Consider the following 18,969-nt stretch of genomic DNA (forward strand, 5'->3'; position numbering starts at 1 on the left):
TATGACGTATTTTCCTGGCAGACTGAAGCAAGTTTGATGGATGTCCCATGGCAGACGGGTCCACTTTATGATGGAGAAGGTCGGTTAGAGAGCTAGCAAATATATAAATTAGGCAAAAATAGTCAAATAAATGGAAATCATATCATTTTTCTTGCTCATAAAATACATAAAAACAGAATAATCCCATTTATTTCTTGCCATAAATGCTACACCAAATGGCATGTTTGTTGCACTTTGATCAAATTTAGAATCGGGTTTGGAACAAATGCTTTCCATGGGGGGTAATCTTGGAATTCCTTCATTTTCCGTCTCGTTCCAGGATAATATTTCATCAAATAAAATCCAAACAGAAACAAACAGATTTCATAGCTCTTGAAAGGAAAATGGGAGTTTTCCCAACATCGGAATTGGGAGGCGAGACGTCGAAGATTTAAAATCGGCACGAGCCGGTAAAGACGTGAATCGCTGCATGTCAACTACTTTTGTCACCTATAGAAGCAAAAGTTTACAGAGATGAGAAATGAGGCCCCGTTTGCCAGATGTAGGAAAACTTTTAAAACTTCATCATTCTTCATCCTTCATTCGTTGTTTCGTCAGGCACACTGACGCAGCCGACAAGCTTCCATGTACAGCGCAGCAATAGGTGGGATTTCATGCTAATCGCAACAATCATTTGTCAGCAGGGGAGAATTTATCTCCGGCAGCCACGAGCTGTCCATTGATGCAGCAGCATTTCAGCATGTATTCGAGGCCCCGCTATCCGGGGACCAGGCAGTGTGTGTCCGTGTGTGTTAGGGGGCCTAGTTTTCTCTGAAGCGCTGGCAGAATCCTAATGGTCCGGCATGAGGCTTTCACATGGCCACGTCAAGAATCATGAGGAAGGCAGAGGATGGAGGGAAGAGGGAGAGAGCGAGAGAGAGAGAAAAAAAGATCCTTCTCGGTTTGTGTTTTAAAGGACAGTGCTTTGAATGTCATTTGACAATTTCCTTTTAATTAGAACTAATTTACAGAAAGATGCCCAGCAGCTAATCTTTACAGGATAATTAACTTCTATTTTCTTTACTTTTAATTAAAAAGTGAAAAAAAAAAAGATTTAGCTGATCCATAAAGAATTGTTCTTTTGAAATGTTCATCAGACTTCACACTTCTTTTGGCATTGGTAATATTTAGATCCTATCTGCCGCTCGCAGTCTCTCCACTGAGTTATTGCAGCGATTTTCTCCCTCTTATCCGGGGGTATTAAGAAGTAGAACTATCAATAGCAGAAATAGGAACCAGAGGCAAATTAGAATTGAATTAATGAAGAATTTATTGCAAAAAGAAACCCCCCCCACACCCTCGTATCCTTTATAATACTGGGATGAAATTGACATCTTAGATATATCCGTTTCATAGAAATTCCTTGATGGAGAAATGCTGTTTTATCGACACTTTTTGATACAGTAATCAGCTTCCTTGTTCATAAGAAAGCTCTTTAATTTCTTTGAAATGATTCTGGACTAAAAGCTAATTGTTGCAGAGGCACTGTTTTTTCTGATTGCTATTGCAATTTGAGCCCCCCACCCCCGCAGGCTCACAGGCCACTGAACGTGATGAATTCTCCACGTCCCCCCCCCCCCCCCCTTTTTAGGTTAAACAGCTGTGTCCTAATAAGTTCTTAAGTCAGTACGAGCGCCTTGTGGCTCAACAGAATGAAAAGTCCCCTCAGCCTCATCAGAGCTGCAGGAGAAAAGTCCTTCCTGGCCACTGTTAGCACCTTCCAAGCAGACTTTACTTAGTGGAGATAAAGTGAGCCAATATGAGGTGAGCGTGCTGCAGACAGAGCCTCCACTCATCTGCAAACGAGCCAGTGGCTGAAGATGGATGCCCCCACTTAACCATGATAGCTCCCTGGAGGAGCCTCACTCAATGGCTTCATTAAAAGTGAACGTTGTCGTGAAAAGCTCGCTTATAAGCCAGTAATTAAGAGCACACATATTTTACCTGCTTTCTTTCAGCTGTCACCGTCACATGGTTAACTCACATTTCCTTATAAGGAACCGACCGACTCGTAAATCACTCGGTTTGACAAGAAGCAGCGAGGAACAAGACTTTGTTTGATTCGACTGCATTTTAAGTCCATTATTGTACAAACTGTTAATTTAGTGACGTAGCACAGGTTTACAAGTCTAATGTGTGGCCTCCTTGCAAGACAAGAACAATCCAAGTCATATCCTGAAATATAGAGACTGAGCAGCCCAATTGAATCTGATTACGTTGACACTTCCAAATTCAGTTACATAACAAATTGAACATTGAGTCAGTTGGTCTAACTGAGTATATCTAACTTGGGCTGATATTAATCAGTACATTAGTTTATTAAAATCCACTTGCTTAGTTAAATGAGGTGAATTCTTAAATCATTCTGACAATTACTTGGTCAGAATGATTTGCTTTACTTTGTCAGCTGATTTGCCCTTTCATGTTAGAAAAGCTACAGGTTTGTGCTTGTGACTTAAAACAAAACTGAAATAGGTATATCTTTTTAAAAATCAGTTTTATCAAGTTGGCATATAAACCATTCTCCTGATAGCCACGGCTAATATGTGCTATTCAGTAGCAACAACTGCCTCTGAGTTGGGAAGCTCAGCTTGCTAGCAGGTTTGATGTTAACATTAGCACTGTTGCTAAGCTAATGAAAGCTAAAAGACATGTTCTCAGTCACAGGTTCAAAGATTTTTTTTAATACAACTATTGGCAACATTATATTGTTAGGCTCCTATCAACTGAGATTTTGTAACATCCTGGATTTTTATGATTACAAACAACTACACAACCTCAGGCAAGAAGTAATTTCAACTAGATTTAAATGCATACTCTACGCACTTCTGTTTTTGACATGTATGGGGTCTGAAAAAGTTGGTGTTTTGCTCTGAAGATTTATTTATTGGACCAACACCAATATGTCAAAAAAACAAACAAAAAAAAACTAGTTATTGTCCAATACCATTACATCATGTATCACTGTATGCTACCCAAACAAAGTATTTCATGGTAGTAAAATTTATCAACTGTTGAATTTATAAAGTAGTATACTCTGATAGAATGTTGATAATTTAAAGGAGAAAAATAGTAGTTCTGTCCAAAATTCAGTTTCTACACTGTACAAACTGTCAGGTACAACTGAGGTGTCAGTGAAGCCCTTATTAGTTGGAGCACATCGTGCGATTTCGTTGGACCCGTCGTCGTATTGGTCCTCCACTCGGAGGTGCAAGTCTCCTCCTGCAAACTCCTGGCGGGGAGAGGGAAAGTCAGCAGAGTGAAGCAAGGACCCGGCTAACTCCACAGAGAAAGTGGCTGGCATCTGCTGAAGCCCTCGGGCACGCTCAGAGGTGCCTCCAGCATTTTAATGGCGTAGTCAAATGCCAGCATGTTTTCATGCTATTCCAATTCAAATTCATTGGATAAAGAAGTGAGAGGATGGTATTCTCCTTCAGCGGCCCAGACAGAAGCGACAACTGGGCGCAACAACACAGAAACTTAGCAACTCTGGGAAACACGCTGGGATCCAACGCGGCGTCTGATTGGAATAATACACTCGACCAGAACTCTGTTGAGCTCCGTTTGTGAAATGTGAGCGAAATGAATTTGTGTCAAGAAGTAAATTTTTATTTATTTTTTTTTCTGTGCGTGGGTTGAACAAACCAAGCTTTCATGAGAAGCCAATGGGTGTGTTTTAGTCCTGCTGCACATGGAAACTCCTAATTGAATGATTTCATCACGTTACGTTTCGATGCCGTGTCATCTGTAGCCCTGCAGCCCCACAGAACAGTGTATATTTAATGAGTAGGAATATATTTATAATGCCACCCGCCTCCTGCCTTTTTTTTTCTCTCTTTTTGCCACACTTTCCAGATGAGTGTCGCCGCTGAGTTTTCAAGCAGTTTGTTGACTGCTGATTGTAAGTGCCCGAATTTAGGAAGGCAGCCATTTCTAATCATGAGAATTACATTGCTTAGCAACCAGAAAATCAAGTTAAACAATACCATTGCTTATTCTTGCTCAACAGACGGCAGCTCGCAGAACGCATCAGTCTCCACTGAAGCTGCTCCACGCTCCTCCCAGAACACACACACACATTTACACACACAAAAGCAACCATTCACAGACAATATACAAGTGGTTAATTTACTTTTGACTTGTGTTACGCCATTTGCTCCACATTTAGCTTGATCACAGACTGTGGAACTGGTGAGGGGGGGGTAAAGGCTCTCGTTTTGTTAAGGAAAATGTTTGAAATGGAATATTCCTTTGAGGTTTCCTGTAGCATATTAGGCTATTAACAGTTGCATAAATGGTATCTCTTTCATTACGGCGATCAAGGATTAAATTAGAAGCGTGAGCCCTGTAAGTCGCCTCTAAGGCCAAGGGAGCCCTCTGCTTCCCAAAGGTCATTAGAGTTAAGGAGAGAGTCTCTTTTTTTATATTTATTTAACTCATCCTTCAAGTTGGAATCTTGCTTTCCTCCTTTGCAAAAGTTTCACCTGGAAGTGAGGAAGTGGCCGGCGTCAGCGTTGGCATGGAAAAAGGCCATAGTTGGCAGCAGAGAGGTTGAGCTGCTGTGTGGCCCCTTTGCTGGATTTTCAGGTTCTGCATTATGCATTGGCGTTTAGTCTCAGGTGCTCACGTTTTATCCCCCCCGGGCCAGCTTGGACACATTTTCAATGGATTTCATTTTTGGATGGGAAAAAAAAACCCAAAACAAAACTGTATAGGTGGGTGCAAAAAAAAAAAAAAAATAGATTTTCATGCTTATAGAGATCTGCTGCTTTGTTCTGTCAGATTCAATTACCTCACCTCTAATTAGGGAGCTATAGAGGAGGCTGGCTTTGTGATCCTCACATCACACTGTGGAGCCTGCTGATAATGCGCGGTGTCGCTATCACAGCCCGGCCACAAGCTCTCCCCACATTGCGGATGGTTGGAAAAAGCATTCCATGAAATTAGCAGCCACATCTACAGTTTTGCACATACCCACATTTTTCTTTAGAGCTCTTCCTTTTTGTGCGTGATGTGTGTGTGTGTGCGTGTGTGTGTGTGTGTGTGTGTGTGTGTGTGTGAGATTGAGAGAGAGAGAGGGCTGTGGATGAAAGGTTGACACTTTTTTTTTGTCCCCATCATCTGTTTTTATCCACTAAGTCATAGACTATAGTGCAGAGTGTTTACCTTACAGATATGCTTATTCCTCCACCTGTGTCCATGCTCCTCTTCCTCTCTGCTCCTCTTCCTCAGTGACTCATTAATCCTCTGTCCATCATATGGTCTCAGAGTATCACCCCATTTTATAGTCCCAGCGGGGGCATTACCATATCCCTCTCTGGAGCTCCACTCCGCATGGCCGATCCCTATCAGACAGAGGCCATGCCACGAACAAAAGAGCCTCTGTGATCAAGCCAGCATTGGGGTAGCAACGTCTCTATTAGCACAGGCTGCTCCTGCTACAGGAGTGTTTGTTTTCTCCCTGTGGCTGATGGAAGAAGGGTTGCTGGGATACCTGAACAGTAGTGGTATAACATCCATGCCCAAAATGAGAACGATTGGTTGAGAGATGGTTTCTACATGCCGAGTTCAGGGTTCCTCAAATCCAGGCTTCAAAGATGATGTGCACCTCGTCCATCAACCTGAGTAAAATGTCTGAATTACCTTCTCAGTATACAGTCAAGTTCACCAGTGTCCCACAAAGGACCTCAATGTTTGACTCTGATGCGTTAAAGCAGAGACGCATGTAAAAGTTGCAGTACACCTGGCCTTCATATATTTATTAAGAACGAACAATTATTAAGTCAAGTCAAGTTTATGTATACAGCACATTTCAACAAGGGAGTGCAAAGTTCTTTACATCATCATAATTAACAAAGATCTGTAAATAGTAGGGTTGACAGTCTATTCTATGTTAAAGAAAAATAAAAGAAAAATGGAACTACAATAACCCACTCATCCCACCATCTCTCTCTCTCTCTTTCTCTCTCTCTCTCTCTTTTCTTTCATTCACTTCTTCTGTGAATTGACCTGAATTCAAAGTTGAAAAACAATTAAGAAACGAGTTGGTAGTTCTTTAATGGGATAGTAGGAACACTGGTGAAAAAAAATGCAGATTTTTCAAAAATGAAATCTTCCAAAATAGAAAATTTTAGAAAATGAATCAGTAAAATTAATTTATGACCTAGCCATAATGCCCAACATGTTGCAGATCAGATGTAAAAAACAGAAAACAAACTATTTAAGTATACCCATCCATTAATCTAGTTACTCTAATATAAAAATAAAACATTTGAAAAGCTATTAAAGGGAATCGATTGTCACTACCTAAACTTTCTTCTTTTTCCTAGTAAAGAATGTTTGTTTATATTTCTTGTCTCAGTTCACATCACAATCGACACGTGAAGTCCGCCGCCTCAAACCCACACTCTGTTGTTTTGGGCGGTGCAGTGAGATGCAGGCGTCCTCTCCGTTGTGTCGTTGGCCATCTGAACTCCAGAGGAGGCTCGATGAGAGTGGCAGAGGCAGCAAACACATTCCTCTGGCCCAGTTCGTCATCGTCCACCCCCCCACCCACCCTCAAGCCCCCCCTATAGAAATGCACCGACGAGCGCGGGTCACATGGAGAATGTGACAGGATTTTAAACAGTACACAACTAAATATAGCAGGGACGCCACTATCAGAAAATGAGTTAGGAGTGTGGTGCTGGTCGTTTAGAAAGTCATTATTCTTATCATTGCTGTCTCTGAAATAATTTCAGGTCTCTCCATGCAATGAATACTGTATAATAAGCTAAACATGTGAGGATGTGGGGGCAAACTTTTTCGCAATCTACGTGGCTCTCGAGAAGTAGCCCCCCCCCCCCCCCACCCTGCTGGGGCTCTCCCCTCTTTTTAATGTCTGGAATATTTTATTCCTTTCCATATTCAGGAAGGCCCACCAGTATCTCTATCAGTCTGAAAATGCTCCATTTAGTTACTATCTGCTAGAGTGGGGAAGTGAGATGCCCTTATTCTGAGTCTATTAAACCTCAATTCTATCTCATCTTATCTACCTAATCTCTGTGTCTTATTGACCATGAAGTTTATCTGTAATCTCCCTTTACTCTTATTATCTCGCAACACTGTAGGTCTATTTTCCGGCGCTGCTGTATTTTTGCGAGCAACAGAGGAAGAATCATTTAGTTGTACACACGGTTCTCATTCAGCTGTGTAATGGAATGTGTACAAACCGCGCAGTATAGCAGTATAGAAATGTATTTGCCCCCCCTTCTCTTGCTTTCTCTCACGCCGTCTTCATTTGCCTCGGCAGAAGCTTTTAACGCCAGTCATACAAGCTCCCCCCGCCCCACACCGCCCCACCTCGCCTTGATACCGTGGTATTTATCTTCCTGGTATCATCCTCAGCGATGGTGGACTCATCGAGTCACTTCACGCCTCACTTCACTCCTCTGCGAATCAGCAGAAGGCATCAGATAAGATCATAAAACTGTATCCTCATTTAAAAAAGCGCCACTCGGCCCTCCGCAGCGTCTATTAGAGAGCCGGCCGCTAATTCTTTTTCATGTCCGGGGCTCCTGCCGACGCCGGATTCTACAAAGGAGTAATTTATAAGACTAATGAAAAGAGCAAGCGGTTTGTGGACATCAGGGGGGGTCCCCACTCCTTTTTTTTTTTTATGAGGGAAGAAAGAGAAACGGGAAGAGGCCCGCCGGCCCCGTGATTTTCTGAGCTGAAATTATTGCTTTATTAAAGCTGAAGGGTCCAGCTGCCCTCCTGCAACAAGAACAAACACTGAGAGGCTTGTAGAGGAGATGAGTGCGCCCTGTTGGAGTGATGAAGACACAGGACTCAGGTGACAAGTGGGACATGAAATGCATCACCAGTTGACTCTACTGCTTCTTTTTTTGCAAGAAATTTATCAAGGTTCTACTGCAGAAACAAAAAAGCTTTCTGGAAAACTCTGGAAGTGGGTTTGGGAATTTTTTTTTAAAATTTAAGTATGGAAAAAGAAAGTCTAGTATAGTAAAATGTCATTTCTAGACTAAATCCCTTGAACCATTGTCTGAAAGTTGTTTCCTTCCTCCCTTCTTTGCTTCACTGTGTCCTTCCTTCCTCCTTTATGTCCTTGTGTGTTTATACCAGTTCCACATCCTTTCTTACTTATTTTCTTCCTTTTGTCCCCATTTCAGCCTAGTGCCCTGCCTTTCTTTCCTTCATTGTTTCCTTTTCTTTCCATTATTGTTTACTTCTTTGTTGCATCTTTCCCGATTTAACCTTCCTTCTTACCCTTTTCTGTCCTTTGTGTCCTTCCTTTCTCCCTTCCATGTGACTCTTTCCAATTTTACTTTCTTTCCTTTCTTCCTTGTGTCATTCCTTTCGTTCTTCTTCCATGCTTTCCTCACTGCCTTTCCTTCCTTCCTTTTTTGTATCAATTCTTTGTTCTTTTTTGTGTCCTTCCATATTCCTTTACTTGTATTTGTTTTTCTTTCTTTCTTTCTTTCTTTCTTTCTTTCTTTCTTTCTTTCTTTCTTTCTTTCTTTCTTTCTTTCTTTCTTTCCTTCCTTCCTTCCTTCCTTCCTTCCTTCCTTCCTTCCTTCCTTCCTTCCTTCCTTCCTTCCTTCCTTCCTTCCTTCCTTCCTTCCTTCCTTCCTTCCTTCCTTCCTTGTGTTCTACTTTCTTTCTCGCATTTGTTGTCTTTTTTCTGAGATCCTCGTCCCCTTGCTTCCTTATTTCCTTCCTTGTGTCCTTCAGTCCGTCAGTCTCTAGTTGGTGCAGGTTCCAAACATGAAACCTGCCTGTAATGTAAAGATCCACAAGAAGCTCATATCTTACAATTTGTAGCACTCTAGAAACTGAGGTCTGGAAAACTATGGAATTTATTTATTTATTTATTTTTTTAATAAAATATGTAGAAACTGTGTTAAAATAACTTTTTTTTTTGGTTTATAAAAACTGCACTACTGCCACTAAAAGCTCCATGTCTGATATGGTTCCTCCTTTATAAATGTAATAAAAAGCTAATTCTGTCGTTTGTCCCCTTTTTTCTTTCTTTTAGAAACAAACTAAAACTCATCGTGTTTCATCATTTCTCTTTTTTATGGTAATTCCCAGAGAAAAAAAGAAAAGAAAAATACACTGCAGACATGTTTTCAAGACACAGAAATGTGTGCAAGATGCACCATTATCTTAATAACATTCAGGAGCTGGGTGAGATGCCACCCCCCCCCCCTTAAGAACTAATACAATTCAGGTAGCAGTACAGTAATTCCATCAACAGCAATTGATTGAAGCCAAAAATTGTAATATGCAAATACCAAAAAGAGATGTACAGCTACGAGCAAAACTCTGAAATCATTTAGATTTAAAGAAATAATATTGCACAGAGAGAGGGAGAGAGAGGGGGAAAAGAAAAAATTAATCACACGGAAAAGTGTCTCCTTTAAGATTGCACTGGTGTATTACCCGGAGGCATGGAATGTAAATGGAAAATCAACATTGTACCCTGTGATAAGGCTAACAAATTAATAAAAGTATTTTCTTTCCCCCTCCCATGCTGATGCCTGTATGAAAAGTCTAGAAAGGATCTTTTTTTCCCCCCTCTCCATCTGTGTGAGGTTTTGTTTTGCAGGTAGAAGGATTAACATCAGGCTCACCTTGGCTGCGTGTCAACTCGCTTCTCTCACCAACACGCCGTTCACAAAGGGCTTCAGCTGCAGCTATAGTGGAAAGACTTTGTGAAATATTGCAGCAAAAAAACAAAAAGCAAAAAAAAACAAACATATTTTTTATTGTCTGCACCTGAACTAAACGCCTGAACGTAGATGGAGAGCGTAGACAGTTAAGAGTTGCATGTGAATGGGTTGGATTGCAAGAAACAGAGAAGCAGAAGTTCTTTATTTATTCCTGAAAGCCTGAAGGATGTGATGAAACTTCTGAACATTTCCCCCTTATGTGTGTGTGTGTGTGTGTGTGTGTGTGTGTGTGTGTGTGTGTGTGTGTGTGTGTGTGTGTGCGTGCGTGCGTGCGTGCGTGCGCGTGTGGGCATGTGCGTGTGTGTTCCCTTAGGTCCTCTGGAGGATGGCCTCGAGGAAGAAGAGGAGGAGTGTGTCTCGGAGGAGAACGAGCTCCTGGCCAAAGACGAGTTCTCGGTGGAGGAGAACTTCACGGCCGAGTTTGAGAGCGAGAACATGAACTGCGAAGACATGGAGTACTTCTGCAACAAAGGTGAGAGGGGGTGGATATTGAGCATAACGCTGACTCCAAAACCCTAAAAGTTAACTTACAACTTACTCAAATATTCCTGGCGGAGCTTGTAGGCGTTTGAGAGTCATACCTTGAGTCCTGATATTTGATTCCGGGAGCGACTGTTTGATCCGAGAGGAAGATGGCCTCCCTACCTTTTTAAAATTTGCTTGAGAAATTCGTTTTGACAATGATAGCGCTGTGAGGTCCGACTGTGGTATATGCCGGGCCAACAAGAGGCCTTGCGCACGCTCGCCAGCACCTGCCGCTGCTCCGAGGTCCAGCACTTTAAAGCGCCGCGGCGTCGCCAAGCGCGCTCCAGTCCTCTTTGAACTGCAATTCAATTAGATTGCCTCTTTGTGTGTTTGTTTCATTTCAGTCACACCTTGCCATCACAGGAGCTAATTTGCGGTCTGCTTCGGGTTACAATGTGAAGATGACAGGCTCCCCCCCTACCATCCCGCCCCGTATCCCAGCCGAACCGTCCTCTTCGTACCCTCGGGTTGTGTGGCGCTCGCTGGCCCCAGGTGGGCCCCCCCTCCTCCGCTCTCGTTGGCAAACGAAACCCTCAAATTTGACTTTTTAATGAAGAACCGGTGCTTTGAATGTCTGCCCCTTCGTTCGTTTTTCAAAGGGAACATTTTGTTTAGAGCTATTCCTTCCACACTTCTAAACTGATGTGCCTCGTGGGATTACATTAGTCGGGACAAAACAAATCTTTCATGTTCCGGGTAGGCTTCGCCCCAGTAATCGTATCAATACCGTTTTTCTTTTGTTCTCGGGGGAGGGCGAAAAAGTTGCAATTGTTTAGAAATTGCAATTACCGGCGACGTCTCGGTTGTTTCGCCCCGTTTCTTTGTCTTCCTCGTATTGTACCCTTCCTTAAACTTCAAAGTACAACTCACTGAGCCTCTAATATACCCAATAGCCATGAAATAGATGGGCGCTGTATACAATGGCGGCTGCAGTGGTTGAGCGGGACAAAAAAAAAAAATCGAAAAGTTCCGGAAATCTTCAAAGAACCTTGAAAGAGCCGCTTGATACTCCCTTTGTTTTGGATAAAACCTCCCGAAACTACGACTCAAATCTTCTTTCCGTGTTTTTTTTTTTTTTTATTTTATTTTTTTTAAATAAACTCAACACTACACAGCATTCCCAAATGTCAAATACTTCTTTCCGTGGGCATTGGTAATCTGTTTCTTGTCACGCACAAGCCTTAGTAGTCAGATTTTTTTGTATTACTTCCCTATCTAAGCTTACAGTAGCTAAGTCCCCCATTGCCTCCTAAGACCTAGGCGATGTACTATCCACTGCTCGGTTCTCCGCGTGCCAAACTCGGTGCTATCTTCAGGTGTAGCCGCACCCTCCCTCCCTTATGATCCCTTCCTCAATTAGATCTGTATAAAACTAATGTCATAGTGGCTTAAATTTACCCCACTTATGTGAAATTGCTGCGAATTAAACAGGATGCAATCCTGGCGGCATTAAATGGTTTAAGTGTGTTATTCCTCGACTATAGGAAGGAAAAAAAGAGAGAGAGAGAGAGAGCCCTTGATTAACTAAACCCTCTCAAATGCGATGGCATGCTGTAATTAGCCCTGTGCGGACTTGAACGTGGGTTTTAAGGCAGCTACTCATCCCATGGCCTTTATCTCCGGCTGCTTCCCCGAGAATAAGGTCTCCCGTGTGAGGTTCCTCCACTGAGCAGCGGCTCTCCGGTCTTAGCTTAGCCTTGTATCTGTGTAGTCACTCTCTGAAATGGGCTTGTCAGGGGGACCTAAAACCTCCATTAAAAGTTTCAGTCCATAATAGGTATTAAAAAGCTGTAGGAACACAAAGAGGAGTACCAATTTTCATTAACATATGAAGCACTTATTAACTTTGATCAGAGAGCGGTGAAGAAGCAAAGCCGCTTAAAGGCGCAAAGGTCAGGAAGTTGAATGCCACCAAAGACTCAGCCATTTTGCCTTACCCTCGCAGAAAAAAGGGAACTCCCCTAGATAAGTGTGCGGAGCACCTTGACGTCCCGCTTGTGGTCTGAGGCCAGGGAACCTTGAAGTCCCTTCATGGTTGAGTCCTTCATTGTGCCTTGCACTCTCATGGGGTTTTTGGGGCTATTGACATATCGGCCTCATTTCTTCCACACCTTCCCAAAGTCACTTCCAGAAGTTGCACCTTGGTTTTCTGTGAATCTCTTCACCTCATCACCGGCTGCTTAGGCTCCAATACATCTACATATGAGATCTTTGTTCCTCTGTACAGTGGTTTGCAAAAGTATCCACACTTCTTCAACGTTAACTTTTCACATTTTCTCACGTTGCAAACACAAACGTCAATGTATTTGATTGCCTTTTGATTGGAGATGCACTGATTGATATTAATATCTGCATCGGCCCCGATATTGAAAACAAATCCAGGGTGTCGGTGGCTGATCCATAAGGACGGATCTGTTCAGTTAAATTCTATGCTTTGTGCTCTGAGAGACATAATGCTTTATTACTTATTTTACATTATATTTAGAATTCTTAATTGAATTTTCTGAACCATTTCAAAGAAGGTTTGTTGCAGTTTACTTTTTACATGTTTGAACAAGGTAGTACAACTATTGTTTTTGTCTCAGTTTTCTGGACAGATTAAAGTTGTGTTGTTCTTTTACATGTTTGTCCAACCTTGTGAAACTGTTGGTGTATTTCAGTGTGCTGTACTGGTGTAGAGTTATCAAATAAGTTTGCAATTCAATACATTTAAGTCTTTGTTTTTTTTTAAAAAAAGAAAAGAAAAGAAATGGTTTAGGTCAATTTGGCTCTGTTTTTCTGCATCGGATCCGTATCGGCTGATACTGAACCTCGGGTATCGCCGTCTGTATCTGAATTGAAAATAGCAGATCGGTGCATCTGTACTCTGAGAGAAAGACCAACACAATGTGGAATATTATTGTGAAGGAAGTGGAAGGAACAAAGATGGAAGCATGGTTTTCAATTTTATTTTTACAAATCAAAATGTGAAAAGTTTATATATTCAGCCAGTTTTTTTAGCAACAGGGAGACACAGTAGTGGCAGCGTCATGTGGGAAAGCTTTTCTTTAGCAGAGACAAGGGCACTGGTCAAAGTTGATGGGAAGATGAGTGGAGATCAGGACAGAGGTTCACCTTCTAGCGGCTTAAATCAGTGTATTCGTGTGTTCGAATGGCCTAGTCAAAGTTCAACGCTACATTAAAATAACGATACTGAGGCAAAAGTTGAGAGTAAATGCTCTCCCCGAAGGATTTGAAACTGTAATTGCAGCTACAACCATATTAAAACTGTTTGCTGTGTCATTTTTATTTAGTTATACACCTTATGTCGGTCATATTCAGTCCTAATAAAATACGTCAAAGTTTGGGACCTATTTTGGTAACAATTGTGGAGAGGTTAAAGGAGTTGCTTCTGTAAATTGGAGAATATTTCAAAATATATCCACTGCCTTCGATTTGCTTAAATCAACTTCAATTAGCACATTTTCGTCAAGCCATGGCAATTGATTGCGTTAATTGTGACAGAAACCCGCGTTTATTAAAGTCCAACCTCAAGAAGTTTTTGCAGTGAAAGTCTTTATCGCCTCTAAAGGTGTCTGCTGTGCTTCAAATGCTCAGCTCAAAACAACTGGGGGAAAACGTATCAGCACCCCGTGGAGAGCAAACGCGTTTTAACGTACATGGCATTTTAAAGAAAGCCTGTCCGCCTCTCAAAGTCGCTAAGACAAATGGACTAACATATAAAGAAATAACCTTTCTTCTCTCAGGTGATTAAACAAGAATCTTACCTGAAACAAGTTCCCCTCAATTTCACATTTATGGGAGCTTTTTCTGTTTGTGAAAAAGCGTGCAGATCAACACGCACACACACACACACATACACACACACACGACTCCACAGCTAAGATTTATTCCCCGCTGAAAGCGCCAGGCTCTGGAATTGTGAAAAAGACTCCTTTTCAGTGGCATATTTTTTTTCCTTCTTCTTTTTTTCTTTTACTGAAACTGTGAAATTTCACCTTGCTGGTTTACCCCCCGTTTTATTGCTGGCTATATGTGGAGTTTAGCACAGGATGTTGCCACAAGCTGTTCCCTTTGAGCGGTCCAAGTCTTGTCTGATGACAAATGACTTCCCATCTCGGCTGCGACAGTAAATTTACATGTCACTTCATGTGTCTCATTTCCTCTGTGTAAAAAAAAAAAAAAAAAAAAAACCTTTTTGGGAAGTCATATTCCATGATTTTTTTTTTTTTTTTTTTGCCCTCAGACTGCCTGATTTTTATTGTCGCTCTCTGTGTGTCAGGATATATCAATAACAACTAAACCTGGATGCTCGCGCTCCCGTGCACCGTCCTCTGCAAACGATAGGAATTCCAATGGGGTGGAAACATTTTATCAGAGCAGAAGCGGTAGGTGAAAGCAAGGGCTGCAGGACTTTTGGCGTAGCGGATGAAAAACCCACCTTGACCCCTCAATATCCTCTCTGTGAGGAAATTCGCTCGCTTCAGTCGGAGGCTTGGAGCGGGGCAGGGAGAGAGTCCCAGAATTAATTAGTCTTTGTGTAACGCAGAAGTAATCAGAATCTCCAGCAACACAGGAGGAAAGATCGCCTTTCACAGCTGCCAGTGCCCGGAATGGTAAATGTGGAATTTTTAATGCACAGTTGATGCTGGAGAATATGGGGAAATGCTAATTTGCGGCGCGATAAGATGAATCGAGTCATCCCTTTAGCCCCATTTGACTCAGTGGAGGAAATTAATCATTAATGTTTGTTAAGTATGACAATCTAACTGGGCCAGATCTACATGCTCAAAGACTGAGGCAGAACGAGATAAAGGCCCGGGCTGCAGACGGGGAGGAAAACTGCCAGATTCTGTAATGATGGGAATTTATTGGCATTTAAAGAGACAGTGCCAAGGCATTTCTCTAATAGCCTCCCTCCGTTGGAGTGCTGTGCCCGCCACAAATTGCATGGCAATTCCAAACCCCCACTTTCTTTTTTCTTTTTTTTTTTTTTTTTTTTGTCAGATAGCAGAGAAGTCTTACAGCTATGCTTGACTTTAGTGAAAAAATGTTGCTTTCTGGAATTGACTTCATCTCTTGTGGCATAATCTGCATCGACATGGCAGCATCCTGTATCAGAGGCAGAAGGAGGGGGAACAGCAGTCCTCCAATCAAATGTCCTGAAATCACAACCCAGCTACAGCAATGGGTTTACAAAGTGTGGGTAGGTTCAAATTATAAAGCCAAAAACTCCAGAGTACATACCTTTAAGGTATAGTTCAGATTTATTTCATGTAAAGTTCTGATATTATCAGTAATAGTTCGCTTACCTGAAGTGGACAGATATTTTATCGAGGGGTGCACCAATTGCAGTTTTATTGATTACCAAGCTTTAAAAAGCCTGACCTGCAAATTCAGATTTTGAAATGTTGCTAAATATATCAAGAAAGTGACTGAGTTGGTAACAGTGGGGTGGCTATGAGATCGGTGGACATGATCATCTAAAGCAGAGACCTCAACTGTTAGCCTTTTGAATAGTTCTTCACTTTTCTACAAACTTGGTGCAAAATGACATCTTTCTCTAAGAAGCAACAACTCGCATTACGATATTAGCTTCCAAAATAATTTATTGTGATACATTGCCGTTGCGAAGGGTCTTTAGAATCTGTGGTCAGGATTAGAGAGCTCTGAGCTCCTTAAAGTCACACACGGCAGATTGACATTTTTCAAGGGCTTTTCTGAGCAGAGACAAAGCTAAAAGGGAGAGGAAAAGCCAATATGACTTTGTTGCTACCTTGCTCGAGGAATTGTTTGTGTAAATCGCCTATAAGCTTATTGACCCGAATGCGTGGCCCGCTGCGTGCGGCTGTGATTTGGCTGGAGAGCCGTCCTTTGATGGAGCGGCGATAGGGCTGATTTTAACAGCTCACTGGCTCCTCTTCCATGCCCGCCAACCCAGAACGCAGCGGGCCGCTCTAACTCGCCTCGTCTCCCCGGCCCCTCCCCCCGTCCCTCCTGCCCTCCTTAGTCTTCCTCCACTCATCCTTAAATGCGACCATTCGATCCGAATTGCGAAAGGGGGCCCGAGCCGGACGTAAATTACAGTCGATAATGTCGAGGAAGATCATTGACAATCTGTCTTCTTTGATAACACCGCAGAGGGTTTCATTTCGAATTATGAAACAAGGCAGAGTCTCGATTACTTAGAGCAGAAATGAAATGGAGCACCTCAATCAGTTGGTTCATATCAGATGGATCTTTAAAAATGTTAAACTGCAGCTGCGAATCAGTGGAATGCTGCTGCAGCGTTTCTTCCACTCCTCTGCTTTTTTTTTTTTTTTTTCCTACGAACGTTTGTGCCCGGAAACTTCATCAAAGCCTTGTGACATTGTTCCCTGTGAGGTTGCCTGGGCGATTGTGTTTAAAATGCACTGCAAACTGCATTAGATAGAAGGCAGAAAATCCTTAATCACTGCTTAATTAAGGAATCATCTTGTAGCTTCATTTCCCGGGCTGTAATTAAACACTTCCAATACGTTTCGTTACAGGGCTTAGCATGTTCGCCTGAGATCAAGGTAGTGCCTTTAATGTTATCTCCAGCTCCTCTTTTTTTTTTTTTTATTTCCCCGCAAACTCCGCTCCATTGGAAGGAACTGTTGATACACGCCTTTGTTATGCTCATCATAATACGAGCCTGGTATGCTAAAGAGGATCTCCGGGCCCAACAATAAATAGTGGGGGGAATTGAGTTGATTGGGCTCCTTGTTAATACACTGGGAGGAAGGAGGAGCGGCGGGAGAATTGCCAGCCCAGTCAGACACTTGTATAAGCAAAACTGGGTCATAATGACCTCATGGACTGTAAGTAGGACATTTCTGAAGACTTCCCTTCAGTATCACTATTTTTTTTTTTTCAGTGCATCTCCTATTTTAGTGAGGCAGAAAGCTGACATCCTTTTGGCAACATTTGCTGCCTTCTTTGAAGTGAGCCAGGTCAGGAAGAAAAAAAAAAAAAGCTAAACAAGCACAGTGTGAGTGCTTGATCTGGAGATGAACCAAACTGAGGATGGACAGTGTCCTGTGGGCTGTGGCACAGGAAGTGTGACAGTGCAAAGCTGGAGATCACAAACATAAAGTAAACAACCAACGATAGACATTTTATATAGTGACGGTTGCAGCATATCGAGTTGGTTCTCAGGCTGAAAAGAGGATACGTTTTCATCAGTCTGACCCTGTTTATGGACACCACTGGTAAAGATGTGTAAACAGCATTCAAACAAATTTACATTTTATTGAAGTGACATATTGGCAGAAAAAAAATATATAATGTCAGTACTATTCTTCACTGAAAAAAAAGTCCCACATTTGGAAATATTTGTCTTAACCAAAGTCACCACTGGCACGATTGGTACTCCTGAAAAATACCTTCAAAATACAGTAACAATCCATTTCCACAGGGTTTCAGGACTAAAATCACTCATGAAAACTGAAGACCCCCCTCTGAAAATACCTAGAATTGCAGATTTTAATAATTCAAAACATTAAATTTAACTTAATATGCTTTAATATGTACAGTAGAAACCATCGCAGCACTACTGCAATCTACAATCTTCCTGAACTGTAATCGTTAGGGAGGCACAGCAGGAAAAAGCTGTTTCTGCTCAACCATGATAAACAAAAACATGTAGAGTTTATTTTCAGTTTGCAGAGACTTTAACTGTAGCTGTGTTTTCTGGTCAGATGAGATTCATATTGATCTTTTTTGACAACCAGCTGTGGAGGGTTTGGTGTAAAATAGGATTGACATGTGGAATACACTTTATTCCCACTGTCAAAATAACAGAGTATGAAATACTGTGGTTTCCCCTTTCTGCCAAAAGTCCTGGGAACTTTGTGAATATTCATGGCATTATGAGGCCTAAACTACAAGGAGGATTTAACCCTTTACTGGCACCCAAAAGCACTTGCATGCAAGTCAGTGCAGGTCCATGAGGACACCGGTGTTCTCCTGACAGCTAAAGGGCTATAAATGAAAATCCAGTGACTTTAGGTTTACCAGACACCACAACTTTCTGATTTGTAAACCCAAATCAACACAGAAATAGATCACCAGACAGTAAGCAAGCGTTCTTCCATGGCCATCTCAGTCCTCAGACCTAAATGACCACTTTATGGTGAACTAAAGAAAGGAGTAGATGATCTACAGTGATCGTCAAAGATCCGTCTCTCTGCACGTTCCCATCTTATGAAACACATAAAGGACAAAACTAAGTGGACGTTACACAACTGCAAAAAGATTACTGTATTTCAAGGCTTTCGACACATCTTTATCCAGGGTTCCAATAAATGACACTGTCCGCGTCCTTTTTCTGTGGAGAATGCATAAAGTAATCCATCGTTTTAATCCTGGCCTGCCTGTCCTTGACCGTTCACTATTGGGTTTAAAACATCAAAGGAGTGAAATAGATCTGGTGACAAAAGTGAAGGAAAATGTTCCACTACAAGCCATCAGCCGCCGCACGCCCCGGGCGGGTTTCGCAGTTTGGAGACACACTGTGCAGCCGCTGTGTCGGCCACATTGGATTTATTCAGAGCGACGCACTGGAGGCACCTCCTAAGCGCTGATTTATGTTCCCATAAACTTTGAGCACAAACTGTGCTTACTGTAGACATGCAAAAATAGATTTTAT

The 18,969-nt window shown here is 42.0% G+C and overlaps 1 protein-coding gene across 1 annotated transcript in view; it reads left to right on the forward strand.

The window, feature by feature from the left end:
* zfpm2a (zinc finger protein, FOG family member 2a) overlaps positions 1-18,969 on the forward strand; it is a 166,849-nt gene that overhangs the window by 32,166 nt on the left and 115,714 nt on the right. The window contains exon 2 of the mRNA XM_088013832.1: positions 10,087-10,245. Coding sequence (XP_087869958.1) covers positions 10,087-10,245 — 159 coding nt within the window. The remainder of the gene's footprint in view (positions 1-10,086; positions 10,246-18,969) is intronic.

The sequence above is a fragment of the Poecilia mexicana genome, unplaced genomic scaffold, assembly GCF_051168715.1.
Source record: "Poecilia mexicana isolate PSO_F unplaced genomic scaffold, ASM5116871v1 scaffold_16, whole genome shotgun sequence".
In the NCBI taxonomy this organism is placed as follows: domain Eukaryota; kingdom Metazoa; phylum Chordata; class Actinopteri; order Cyprinodontiformes; family Poeciliidae; genus Poecilia; species Poecilia mexicana.